Raw genomic sequence first — 14,349 nt, 5'->3', positions numbered from 1 at the left:
AGGCAGGCTCGGTGGTTGTTGTCCTTGATGATCTTTTGCCTTCCTGTGACATGTCGGGTGGTGGTGAGTGTCCTGGAGGGCAGGTAGTTTGCCCCGGTGATGTTGTGCAGACCTCACTACCCTCTGAGAGCCTTACGGTTGAGGGCGGAGCAAGTTGCCGTACCAGGCGGTGATACAGCCCGACAGGATGCTCTGCGATTGGATCTGTAGCAGCCAGAGTGCTTTTGGTGACAAGACGAATTTCTTCAGCCTCCTGAGGCTGCTGCTTCTTCACAACGCTGTCTGTGTGGGTGGACCAGTTCAGTTTGTCCGTGATGTGTAGGGACAAGCATCTCCAATACAAAATTAAATCTAGAATCGGCTTCCTAATCCACATTAAAGCATCCTTCTTACTCATGCTGCCAAACATACCCTCGTAAAACTGACTCTCCTTACCCATCCTCGACTTGAGCGATGTCATTACAAAACGGCCTCCAACACTCTACTCAGCAAATGGATGCGGTCTATCACAGTGCCATCCGGGTTTTGTCACCAAAGCCTCCTACTTACCCACCACTGCGACCTGTGCCTCTCGTTGGCTGGCCCTCACCTCTCATATTCGTCGCTTTCAAACCCACTGGCTCCAGGTCATCTGTAAGTCTCTGCTAGGTAGCCCCGCTGCATCTCAGCTCACTGGTCACCATAGCAGCACCCATCCGGGTGGGCATGCGCTCCAGCAGTCATATTTCACTGGTCACCCCTAAAACCAATTCCTCCTTTGGCCGCTCTTCCTTCCAGTTCTCTGCTGTCAATGACTGGAACGAATTTAAAAATCACTGAAGCTGAACTCATCTCCTCCCAACACAAGCACCAGCTGTCAGAACAGCTAGATCATTTGCACCTGTACAGCTTCCCATCTGTAATAGCCCACCCAACTACCTCATCCCCATATTGTTTTATTTTTTGCTCCTTTGCACCCCAGTATCTCTACTTGCACATTCATCTTCTGCACATCTACCATTCCAGTATTGATGTAAATTGTATTTACTTCGCCACTACAGCTTATTGTATTGCCTTACCTCCCTAATCTTACCCTCATTTGCACATATATACATACTTTTCCATTGTATTATTGACTGCACGTTTGTTTATTACATGTGTAACTCTGTGTTGTTGTTTGTATCACACAGCTTTGCTTCATCTTGGTCAGGTCGCAGTTGTAAATGAGAATCTGTTTCAGCCTACCTAGTTAAATAAGGTTAAATAAATCAATGATGATAAATAATAACAAGGCACCTCGGGGATTGGATATGACCAATACCATGGCTCCATTAACTGTATCCAGGCACTCAGATTTTGTCGTATCCCCCTTCCTCCTCAAGCCTTATTAAGTGTGAAGCTAATATGCTTCATGGGCCTTGTTGAAATGTATGGAGAGAGAAGAAACACTGAGCACAAAAAATAGATCTGGATCAGGCTCCCTACACGACCAGATGACACAGCATGATTCGTACCAGTGCATAAACAATATGCTTCAGGGCCTTGTTGAAATGTATGGAGACAGAAGAGTCACACCACATATTTAACAATTAAACTATATTTTAACAACTATCAAATTCTACATGGTGCAATATTACCAGGAGTCACAGAAGTGGAGCATGTTGATTGGCAGGAAGGAAGAAGGTGCTATATGGATCAGGTTCAGCCTATTGGAAGTCTGTACACACAGAGGATGTCAAGCTGAATTTTGGGAGGAACAGGGGAAAGTTATACAGGCCGTCTGGTAGACACACTCCCATCTTGTGAAAACATTTATAAACAAGTGATAGAAATCTCCCTCCATTTGTATCATGTGGTATTATACCACAGATGTCCCACAACAGATGTGTCTATGTATGCAAACCTTTCCAAATACAATTCATCATGACTGCGTTCTGTAAAAGGTAGACTTCTGGGTGTGTTTCGTTTTTAAACGGAGGGACTGTATAATATCATCACACCATACCCGCTCCCAAAATATTATATTATATAAAAGTTGAGCCCAGAAAAATGGGTACATATAATATAATCTGTAGAGAAACATCCACACATTAAGGTAATGTTGTCATATCTACTGGGGCCACTTCCATAGAGAGAATAAATGTGATAGGCACAAACACAAAGAAAATCAGCAAAATAACTGAAACTGAAGAGATCTCACAGGGTTGATTTAAAGGCCCAGATCATGTGTTGTTCTCATAAAGTATTCTTTGTCATAGTTCACCCAGCCAGCAGCAACAACCAAGTCCCCCCTAAAATATCCCCACTGACCATACTAATAAAACAAACAGACCAAAGTAGTAGAGGAAGCACATATCCTATATGAACAACAGATTTTAAAGACATACTTCATACTTTTGTTCTAGAAAACTGACAGAAAGAAATATGAACTATAACACATGCAAAATCCTCATTAAACATTGCACTCGTTACAAATGGGTTATCTAGCATAGTTTAGGGTTTCTCTGCCTCCTCGGACTATAAAGTCCTGGTTTCATCTATTCACATTTCTAAAAGGAGCCTCGTCTTCATTTCTTATGCGCATTACATTACAGTGCTGCAGAATGACTGCAGATTCAAAACGTTCATGTTTACCGAAACCCTTTAAATCCTTCAAACTTCTGTTATTGAACCAAACATCTGTTCATTCCCTTCACGGTCTCGTCATTATGACGTCATCGTCATTATGACGTCATCGTCATTATGACGTCATCAACAGAACTACTTTTTTCAAACAAGATTTTTCTCCTTTTTTCTCCTCTTCTTCTCATTTTGTCCTGTTGTGGTTGTTGTTGTTGTCGTCGTGTTGTTGATGTTATTGTCCTGTTGTTGTTATTGTTCGGTTGTTGATGTTATTGTCCTGTTGTTGTCATCGTGTTGTTGTCCTGTTGTTGTTGTCATCCTGTTGTTATTGTCCTGTTGTTGTCGTCGTGTTGTTGTTGTCCTGTTGTGGTTGTTGTTGTCCTGTTGTAGTCATTGTTGTCCTGTTGTGGTCATTGTTGTGGTGGCTGTTGTTGTTGTGGTGGTTGTCCTGTTGTGGTTGTCACACTACTAGGATTCCTTAAATAATGTTTAAACATTTTTAATTTTCATAGCAATATTTAATTAGTGCGTTACTATGGTGATACATGGTCATCATCCGTCTAGTTTGGCCGGTTCTCCTGAGGCACTTGATGACACCGCCGTGTCATGTATTTGTCGTGTATGCGCATATTAACTAACAAGTAACAAACTGTCTTTAAACACACCTGAGATCGACATGAAGCAACAATATAAAGACAGGTCTTAAAAAGTATATATCTTCTATATTTCCCTCATGTCATAAAGAGACCAGGAGGATAGTGTGGGATCATTACGTATCTGTTGTTGTACTGCATTAGCTGTAGTTTAAATACATGTAGCCCTTTTTAAACCCTTTCTTCCCTCTTAGTTCAGCCTGTAGAAACAACAGACAGAACTATAGAACCTGTCACCTGTTCTAGAACTGGAACCTGTCTCCCCCCACAGAGACAGAGCGGTAACCAGAGAGAATACTCTAGGTTCTAGTTCCAGAACACTGACTGACTGATACACCAGATGGAACCATCAGGTGATCCCCTGCCTGCCCTGGCCTCTCTCAACCCCCCCCCCCCCTCTTTCTCCCCATCCATCCCTCCCCCTCTGTACTGTACTGTGTAGTGTGTTTACAGCTGATTGGTTCAGTGTGGTCTCCACTTTGGGGGCGTGGCACCACAGAGTCCTGTCCTGAAGGTATTTATAAAACCTCCATCTCTAACCGGTCATCCATCCCTCCATCCCTCTCTCCTCTCCTCTGTCTCTTCCTCCCTCAGTTATCCACCCCTAGTTTGGACAGGCCCTGCCTGAACTCGTGCAGCTCATCAATCTTCCCATCCAGGACGTCCATGAACTTCTTCAGCTCTCCCTTCATGTTGCCCTGCTTGGACTGGCTGTCCTCGATGTCGGCCTGAAGACCCTCCATCCTATCCTCCAGGTCCTTGTTCTTCACCTCAGCAGCCTAAAGACACAGAGATTATGGAGTTAGATTACTGATATAATAACGTTTTAAATTCACCTCAGCTGTCTAAAGAGATTGGAAATATGAAGTTAGATACTGCCATAATGTTGTAAATAACTATAACTTTCACCTCAGCCTACAGATAAGAGACAATAACGTATATTAGTCGCTAATTTAGAAAGTTTATTAGCTTGAGAGAATATGGAGGGCGAGAGAGAACGAAAGGGGGAGAGGCGGAGGGAGCGAGCGAGAAGGGGAGGGAGCAAGAGAGAAAGCGAGAGGGGGAGATAGGGAGAGAGGGCTAAAATAGGAGGTCTAAACTGGTGCCTGGTGGCATTTCTCAGCTGACTGTTGAAACCTGATCACTGTGCGGGAGACCTGCTTTAAATAGACAGACCACTGGACCAGACACTGTTTGGTATAGAGCTAGAGTTAATAGAATGGATATAACCTGCTTTAAATAGAGAGACCACTGGACCAGACACTACTGATACTGTCTGGTATAGAGCTAGAGTTAATAGAATGGATATAACCTGCTTTAAATAGAGAGACCACTGGACCAGACAATACTGATACTGTCTGGTATAGAGCTAGAGTTAATAGAATGGATATAACCTGCTTTAAATAGACAGACCACTGGACCAGACACTGTCTGGTATAGAGCTAGAGTTAATAGAATGGATATAACCTGCTTTAAATAGAGAGACCACTGGACCAGACACTACTGATACTGTCTGGTATAGAGCTAGAGTTAATAGAATGGATATAACCTGCTTCAAATAGAGAGACCACTGGACCAGACAATACTGATACTGTCTGGTATAGAGCTAGAGTTAATAGAATGGATATAACCTGCTTTAAATAGGAGAGACCACTGGACCAGACACTACTGATACTGTTTGGTATAGAGCTAGAGTTAATAGAATGGATATAACCTGCTTTAAATAGAGAGACCACTGGACCAGACACTACTGATACTGTTTGGTATAGAGCTAGAGTTAATAGAATGGATATAACCTGCTTTAAATAGACAGACCACTGGACCAGACACTGTTTGGTATAGAGCTAGAGTTAATAGAATGGATATAACCTGCTTTAAATAGAGAGACCACTGGACCAGACACTACTGATACTGTCTGGTATAGAGCTAGAGTTAATAGAATGGATATAACCTGCTTTAAATAGAGAGACCACTGGACCAGACACTACTGATACTGTCTGGTATAGAGCTAGAGTTAATAGAATGGATATAACCTGCTTTAAATAGAGAGACCACTGGACCAGACGCTACTGATACGGTCTGGTATAGAGCTAGAGTTAATAGAATGGATATAACCCCTTCAGACCATGGAGCTTTAGTGTGATACAATACATCCAATATGGTGGAGATGCTAACGTGTGATCATCACGATGGTTGTTACGATTGTTGCTGCATGTGTCTGACAGAGAAGACAGCAGCATTCTGCCCTGCTCAGTGGTGTTCTGAGCTATTCTGCCATGACAACCACTAGTGAATATTGCTTTGAACAGGAATGTCAGTGCTATTTGAGTCTATGTCTAATAGCTTGCTGAGGGGTTCTCTGATCCATTGTGTCTAAAGGGAGAGGAGGCATCAGAGCCAAGTCATTGTTGGTTTTATTCTCTCCCTACTCTATCTAGCCGGGTTGGACCTGAAGCTGAAGAATTTGAGGCATGTCATTGTTGGTTTTATTCCCTCCCTACTCTGTCTAGCCAGGTTGGACCTGAAGCTGAAGAATTTGAGGCATGTCATTGTTGGTTTTATTCCCTCCCTACTCTGTCTAGCCGGGTTGGACCTGAAGCTGAAGAATTTGAGGCATGTCATTGTTGGTTTTATTCCCTCCCTACTCTGTCTAGCCGGGTTGGACCTGAAGCTGAAGAATTTGAGGCATGTCATTGTTGGTTTTATTCCCTCCCTACTCTGTCTAGCCGGGTTGGACCTGAAGCTGAAGAATTTGAGGCATGTCATTGTTGGTTTTATTCCCTCCCTACTCTGTCTAGCCGGGTTGGACCTGAAGCTGAAGAATTTGAGGCATGTCATTGTTGGTTTTATTCCCTCCCTACTCTGTCTAGCCGGGTTGGACCTGAAGCTGAAGAATTTGAGGCATGTCATTGTTGGTTTTATTCCCTCCCTACTCTGTCTAGCCGGGTTGGACCTGAAGCTGAAGAATTTGAGGCATGTCATTGTTGGTTTTATTCCCTCCCTACTCTGTCTAGCCGGGTTGGACCTGAAGCTGAAGAATTTGAGGCATGTCATTGTTGGTTTTATTCCCTCCCTACTCTGTCTAGCCGGGTTGGACCTGAAGCTGAAGAATTTGAGGCATGTCATTGTTGGTTTTATTCCCTCCCTACTCTGTCTAGCCGGGTTGGACCTGAAGCTGAAGAATTTGAGGCATGTCATTGTTGGTTTTATTCCCTCCCTACTCTGTCTAGCCGGGTTGGACCTGAAGCTGAAGAATTTGAGGCATGTCATTGTTGGTTTTATTCCCTCCCTACTCTGTCTAGCCGGGTTGGACCTGAAGCTGAAGAATTTGAGGCATGTCATTGTTGGTTTTATTCCCTCCCTACTCTGTCTAGCCGGGTTGGACCTGAAGCTGAAGAATTTGAGGCATGTCATTGTTGGTTTTATTCCCTCCCTACTCTGTCTAGCCGGGTTGGACCTGAAGCTGAAGAATTTGAGGCATGTCATTGTTGGTTTTATTCCCCTCCCTACTCTGTCTAGCCGGGTTGGACCTGAAGCTGAAGAATTTGAGGCATGTCATTGTTGGTTTTATTCCCTCCCTACTCTGTCTAGCCGGGTTGGACCTGAAGCTGAAGAATTTGAGGCATGTCATTGTTGGTTTTATTCCCTCCATAGTCGGTCTACATGGCACCGCACCGATGACAGCTTGGCTGAGGAAATACGCTGTGAGGCTGACAGATGATCGAGGGAGGCGAGTCAACAACAAAACATATCTATCTATCTATATATCATCATCACTGATATAGCTTCACTACTCTCATAGATCACATCAGAACTACAACAACACAGCATCACTACCAATACATACAGTTTCACATCTCATTCAGAAACACATAATATTTTTAATTTAATTTTTATTTTACCTTTATTTTACTAGGCAAGTCAGTTAAGATCAAATTCTTATTTTCAATGACGGCCTAGGAACAGTGGGTTAACTGCTTGTTCAGGGGCAGAACGACAGATTTGTACCTTGTCAGCTCGGGGATTCAAACTTGCAACCTTTCGGTTACTAGTCCAACGCTCTAACCACTAGGCTACCCTGTCGCCCCATATTACCTTGTCACTACCGATACATAGAGCTCACATCAAAACCACAAATATATACTATCCATACAGCGTGGCCATCGATACAGCCTTACCCTGTTATACTCTGGTCTGCAGCAGCAGTCTAAACAGAAACGAGTCTGTTTAGATATATAATGTACAGGGCCTTTGGAAAGTATTCAGACCCCTTGACTCTTCCCACATTTTGTTATGTTACAGCCTTACTCTAAAATGTATTAAATACTTTTTCCCCACATCCTCAATCTATACACAATATCCCATAATGACAAAGCAAAAATAGGTTTTTAGAAATGTTTGCTAATTTATCAAAAATAAAATATCACTTTTACTTAAGTATTCTGACCCTTTACTCAGTACTTTGTTGAAGCATCGTTGGCAGCGATTACAGCCATGAGTCTACTTGGGTATGACGCTACAAGTTTGGCACACCTGTATTTGGGGAGTTTCTCCCATTCTTCTCTGCAGATCTTCTCAAGCTCTGTCAGGTTGGATGGTGAGCGTTGCTGCACAGCTATTTTAAGGTCTCTCCAGAGATGTTCGATCGGGTTCAAGTCCGGGCTCTGGCTGGGCCACTCAAGGACATTCAGCGATTTGTCCTGGAGCCACTCCTGCGTTGTCTTTGCTGTGTGCTTAGGGTCATTGTCCTGTTTGAAGGTGAACCTTCGAGGTCCTGAATGCTCTAGCGCAGGTTTTCATCAAGGATATCTTCGTACTTTGCTCCGTTCATCTTTCCCTCGATCCTGACGAGTCTCACAGTCCCTGCCACTGAAAAACATCCCTACAGCATGATGCTGCCACCACCATGCTTTACCGTAGGGATGGTTCCAGATTTCCTCCAGATGTGACACTTGGTATTCAGGCCAAAGGGTTCAATCTTGGTTTCATCAGACCAGAGAATCTTGTTTCTCAAAATCAGGCCCGCGGGGGGTTCAATTCAAAATTAATTCTCCCCCAAATCTTGTCTCATTGCTGCAACTCCCCAACAGGCTCGGGAGGCGAAGGTCGACTCATGCATCCTCCGAAACATGGCCCATCAAACCGCGCTTCTTAACACCTGCCCACTTAACCCAGAAGCCAGCCGCACCAATGTGTCGGAGGAAACACCGTTCACCTGACGATTGAGGCCAGCCTGCAGGTGTGCGGCTCGCAACAGGAGTCGCTAGAGCACAATGAGCCAAGTAAATATCCCAGTCCAAACCCTCCCCTAACCCTGACGACGCTGGGTCAGTTGTGCACCGCACTATGGGACTCCCGATCACAGCCGGTTGTGATACAGCCCGCGATCGAACCCGAGTCTGTAGTGATGCCTCTAGCACTGTGATGCAGTGCCTTAGACCGTTGTGCCACTCGGGAGGCCAATCCTAACTCAATATACTTTAACATGACTAAAAACAAATCAAATTCTAAACCTGGCCCTCCGATATTCTAAACCTGGCCCTCCGATATTCTAAACCTGGCCCTCCGATATTCTAAACCTGGCCCTCCGATATTCTAAACCTGGCCCTCCAAGCCAGTCACACTGCACTTTACTTTTCATTCTTCCCCTCTAATCAGGGACTGATTTAGACCTAGAACAGGACCTCGTAGGGTCAGAGTTCAATACCCCTGTTCTACTATCTGAAAGTGCCGTAACTCTTTCACCTGGTTGACAGATCTGTCTCTACTGGAGACCAGCTACCACACCACAGAGAACAACATGCATATCAAGACTATCTCTCTCCTCTCTCAGTAGCACAAGTTTGAGTTCACTTAAGCCAATGGTGTTGGGTTTACATGAACCTTTGCTGGAGGCGGTCTGTTTGATGGCTTTTATAGGTTCTTCAGTCCCTTTAACCTAGCATGGTATCTAAAATGATATTGTATTATGGACACTTACATGTAAACAGCACTTATGCACTCAGCGATGAAGAATTAGCAATGGAACATCATTCGTCATAACAAGAACTAGCACTGCCTGGTCCTCAATTTCCTGTTACGCTACCTGCATGCTGAGCACGGGCGGCACCTGGCTAACCCTGCTCAACACTGATGCTGGCAACCAATGACAAGATCCTGGAACTCGTCACGGCTCTTGTTCCTTCGTCAGCGCTTGAGGACCAGGTCTGAGCTATGGGCCGCCCAGTCCTGCATCGACACGGCTTCTCAAACTGGTCACGGAGGCATAATCCTCTACTGCTTGTGTGTGGAGCCTACATTAGTTCCATCAGTACTGGAATTCTGAGTGTGGAGCCTACATTAGTTCCATCTGTATTGGAATTCTGAGTGTGGAGCCTACATTAGTTCTATCAGTACTGGAATTCTGAGTGTGGAGCCTACATTAGTTCTATCAGTACTGGAATTCTGAGTGTGGAGCCTACATTAGTTCTATCAGTACTGGAATTCTGAGTGTGGAGCCTACATTAGTTCTATCAGTACTGGAATTATGAGTGTGAAGCCTACATTAGTTCTATCAGTCTGGAAGTATTGGAGCCTACATTAGTTCTATCAGTACTGGAATTCTGGTGGAGCCTACATTAGTTCTATCAGTATTGGAATTATGAGTGTGGAGCCTACATTAGTTCTATCAGTACTGGAATTCTGAGTGTGGAGCCTACATTAGTTCTATCAGTACTGGAATTCTGAGGTTGGAGCCCAGTTCCATCAGTATTGGAATTCTGAGTGTGGAGCCTACATTAGTTCTATCAGTACTGGAATTCTGAGTGTGGAGCCTACATTAGTTCTATCAGTATTGGAATTCTGAGTGTGGAGCTACATTAGTTCCATCAGTAGTGCTAATATGATCATGATTGTGTCCGCCTACATTAGTTCCATCGGTAGTGCTAATATGACCATGATTGTGTCAGCCTAACGTTCCAGTAGCTATGCTGCTTCTGTTCTGCATCACATCTGATACAGTATATAACACCGGGCGTTGCATTTACTTTGCAGGTGGCTGGCTGGGTTCATAGGTCAAATATTCTCATGTACCAAGACGATAGCTCATCTTGCCCAGCAAGGCCACACGACGGTGCATCTACAGTGTATTGCAGGTGGTTGACTGTGTTCATAGGTAGTACATGATTTCCCATGTACCAAGATGACATCTCATCTTGCCTCTTCGAGGCACCGGCAGTGTGTCATATGTGTGATAATCATATGGCTGCATTAACTCACACCACACACAGTATTCACACATTGACTAGTAGTCAGTCCTGTAGCAGAATGACCTGGTCTATTGAGAGTCTTAAACAACGCATTCTGACTTCACATAGTTAATCGCCTGCCTTAGGGGAGTAGATAGAGCATATCGTCCTCTCTGCCTGTTGTTACATTATCACCTTCATATGACTTTGGTTCTGAGCCACCCTGAAGGAGCAGAGCCACCTCTTGGTTCTGGCAGTGAGCCTACTCTTGGTTCTGGAAGCCACCCTGAAGCAGCAGAGTCCTACCTCTTGGTTCTGGCAGTGAGCCACCCTGAAGGAGCAGAGTCCTAACGCTTGGTTCTGCGGTGAGCCACCCTGAAGGAGCAGAGTCCTACCTCTTGGTTCTGCAGTGAGCCACCCTGAAGGAGCAGAGTCCTACCTCTTGGTTCTGGCAGTGAGCCACCCTGAAGGAGCAGAGTCCTAACTCCTAACGCTGGTTCTGGCAGTGAGCCACCCTGAAGGAGCAGAGTCCTAACTCCTAACGCTTGGTTCTGGCAGTGAGCCACCCTGAAGGAGCAGAGTCCTAACACCTAACGCTTGGTTCTGCAGTGAGCTACCCTGAAGGAGCAGAGTCCCAACTCCTAACGCCTTGGTTCTGGCAGTGAGCCACCTGAAGGAGCAGAGTCCTAGCGCTTGGTTCTGGCAGTGAGCTACCCTGAAGGAGCAGAGTCCCAACACCTAACGCTTGGTTCTGGCAGTGAGCCACCCTGAAGGAGCAGAATCCTAACGCTTGGTTCTGGCAGTGAGCTACCCTGGAGGAGCAGAGTCCTAACTCCTAACGCTTGGTTCTGGCAGTGAGCTACCCTGAAGGAGCAGAGTCCTAACGCTTGGTTCTGGCAGTGAGCCACCCTGAAGGAGCAGAGTCCCTAACGCTTGGTTCTGGCAGTGAGCTACCCTGAAGGAGCAGAGTCCTAACTCCTGCTTGGTTCTGGCAGTGAGCTACCCTGAAGGAGCAGAGAACGCTTGGTTCTGGAGTCCCTAACTCCTAACGCTTGGTTCTGGCAGTGAGCCACCCTGAAGGAGCAGAGTCCCAACGCTTGGTTCTGGCAGTGAGCTACCCTGAAGGAGCAGAGTCCTAACTCCTAACGCTTGGTTCTGGCAGTGAGCTACCCTGAAGGAGCAGAGTCCTAACGCTTGGTTCTGGCAGTGAGCCACCCTGAAGGAGCAGAGTCCTAACTCCTAACGCTTGGTTCTGGCAGTGAGCTACCCTGAAGGAGCAGAGTCCTAACTCCTAACGCTTGGTTCTGGCAGTGAGCTACCCTGAAGGAGCAGAGTCCTAACGCTTGGTTCTGGCAGTGAGCCACCCTGAAGGAGCAGAGAATCTCCTAACGCGTTCTGCAGTGAGCCACCCTGAAGGAGCAGAGTCCTAACTCCTAACGCTTGGTTCTGGCAGTGAGCTACCCTGAAGGAGCAGAGTCCTAACTCCTAGCGCTTGGTTCTGGCAGTGAGCCACCCTGAAGGAGCAGAGTCCTAACTCCTAATGCTTGGTTCTGGCAGTGAGCCACCCTGAAGGAGCAGAGTCCTAACTCCTAACGCTTGGTTCTGGCAGTGAGCTACCCTGAAGGAGCAGAGTCCTAACGCTTGGTTCTGGCAGTGAGCTACCCTGAAGGAGCAGAGTCCTAAGTTCTCAGTGAGCCACCCTGAAGGAGCAGCGTCCTAACGCTTGGTTCTGGCAGTGAGCCACCCTGAAGGAGCAGAGTCCTAACTCCTAACGCTTGGTTCTGGCAGTGAGCCACCCTGAAGGAGCAGAGTCCTAACTCCTAACGCTTGGTTCTGGCAGTGAGCTACCCTGAAGGAGCAAGTCCTAACGCTTGGTTCTGGCAGTGAGCCACCCTGAAGGAGCAGCGTCCTAACGCTTGGTTCTGGCAGTGAGCTACCCTGAAGGAGCAGCGTCCTAACGCTTGGTTCTGGCAGTGAGCCACCCTGGAAGGGAGAACTGTGCTTCAAATAGAACTGTGCAGAACTGTGCTTCCAATGGAACGCTTCAAATGGAACTGTGCTTTCTGGCAAATAGAACTGTGATTCAAATGAATCTGTGATTCCTGTGATTCATGGACTGTGCTTCAATGAACTGTCTTCAAATAGAACTGTGCTTCAAATAGAACTGTGCTTCAATGGAACTGTTTGCTTCAATGGAACTGTGCTTCTGTGATTCAAATAGAACTGTGCTTCAATGGAACTGTGCTTCAAATAGAACTGTGCTTCAATGAATCTGTGATTCAATAGAACTGTGATTCAATGGATCTGTGATTCAAATAGAACTGTGATTCAAATAGAACTGTGATTCAAATAATCTCTGATTAGAGACTAAAATGTAACACTGGGAGACTATTCTCAGGAGACAAACTTTTAATAACAGTGTGGATCATAGCAACCATTTAACATGATATACAGTATCCTGTGTGTGTGTGTGTGGGCCTGTATTAACAGAACAATCTGGATCAGAATAAACCCTTGAGAGATAACTGTTAGAGACTAAGTGAACACTCACAGGTCCAGCTTGTGCTTCAAGTACCTGTGTGTGTGTGTGATGTAATGGAACAATCTGGATCTGAGTTGAGAGTTAGTGTTTAGGTGACTAGGTCCAGCTTAGGCTTCAAATGCCTGCAGTTTCTCTGTGATGCTTCCCACACTTGCCATGAGTTGAGGGGGTTAGTGTTTAGGGGTGTAGGGGTGAGGCTTCAAGTACCTGTAGTTTCTCTGTGATGCTCTCACACTCAAGCCATGAGTTGATGGGTTATGTTTAGGGTGTAGTGAGGCTTCAAGTACCTGTAGTTTCTCTGTGATGCTCTCACACTCTGCCATGAGTTGAGGGGTTAGTGTTTAGGGTGTAGGGGTGAGGCTTCAAGTACCTGTAGTTTCTCTGTGATGCTCTCACACTCTGCCATGAGTTGAGGGGTTAGTGTTTAGGGTGTAGGGGTGAGGCTTCAAGTACCTGTAGTTTCTCTGTGATGCTCTCACACTCTGCCATGAGTTGAGGGGTTAGTGTTTAGGGTGTAGGGGTGAGGCTTCAAGTACCTGTAGTTTCTCTGTGATGCTCTCACACTCTGCCATGAGTTGAGGGATGATCTCTGCTTGCTTCCTCAGGTTCTCCAGTTCCTGGAAGGAACACACATCACATATTAATATCCTCATCAGTCCTCCTCTACCTCAGTCCTACTGTACCTCAGTCCTACTGTACCTCAGTCCTACTGTACCTCAGTCCTCAGTCCTACTGTACCTCAGTCCTCAGTCCTCCTCTACCTCAGTCCTACTGTACCTCAGTCCTACTGTACCTCAGTCCTCAGTCCTCCTGTACCTCAGTCATCAGTCCTACTGTACCTCAGTCCTCAGTCCTCCTGTACCTCAGTCATCAGTCCTCCTGTACCTCAGTCATCAGTCCTACTGTACCTCAGTCATCAGTCCTACTGTACCTCAGTCCTCCTGTACCTCAGTCATCAGTCCTCCTGTACCTCAGTCCTACTGTACCTCAGTCATCAGTCCTACTGTACCTCAGTCATCAGTCCTCATCTACCTCAGTCCTCTTGTACCTCAGTCCTCAGTCCTCCTGTACCTCAGTCATCAGTCCTCCTGTACCTCAGTCATCAGTCCTACTGTACCTCAGTCATCAGTCCTACTGTACCTCAGTCCTCCTGTACCTCAGTCATCAGTCCTCCTGTACCTCAGTCCTACTGTACCTCAGTCATCAGTCCTACTGTACCTCAGTCATCAGTCCTCATCTACCTCAGTCCTCTTGTACCTCAGTCATCAGTCCTCCTGTACCTCAGTCATCAGTCCTACTGTACCTCAGTCATCAGTCCTACTGTACC

General features: G+C 45.9%; 1 protein-coding gene across 1 annotated transcript; it reads right to left on the bottom strand.

Annotated features, from left to right (window-relative positions):
- Positions 1–1,888: 1,888 nt before the first annotated feature.
- On the bottom strand, positions 1,889–13,724 carry LOC135554921 (homer protein homolog 2-like). The gene is made up of 2 exons (XM_064987319.1): positions 13,559–13,724; positions 1,889–4,033 (listed from the first exon to the last, which is right to left on the bottom strand). Exons 1-2 carry the CDS (start codon positions 13,673–13,675, stop codon positions 3,845–3,847), a joined length of 306 nt encoding a protein of 101 aa, XP_064843391.1. The 5' UTR covers positions 13,676–13,724; the 3' UTR covers positions 1,889–3,844.
- Between the last annotated feature and the right edge of the window lie 625 nt (positions 13,725–14,349).

This window comes from Oncorhynchus masou, chromosome 2, assembly GCF_036934945.1.
Source record: "Oncorhynchus masou masou isolate Uvic2021 chromosome 2, UVic_Omas_1.1, whole genome shotgun sequence".
Taxonomy (NCBI): domain Eukaryota; kingdom Metazoa; phylum Chordata; class Actinopteri; order Salmoniformes; family Salmonidae; genus Oncorhynchus; species Oncorhynchus masou.
Note: the sequence above shows the minus strand (reverse complement) of the source record. Positions and strands in the feature narration are given on the sequence as shown.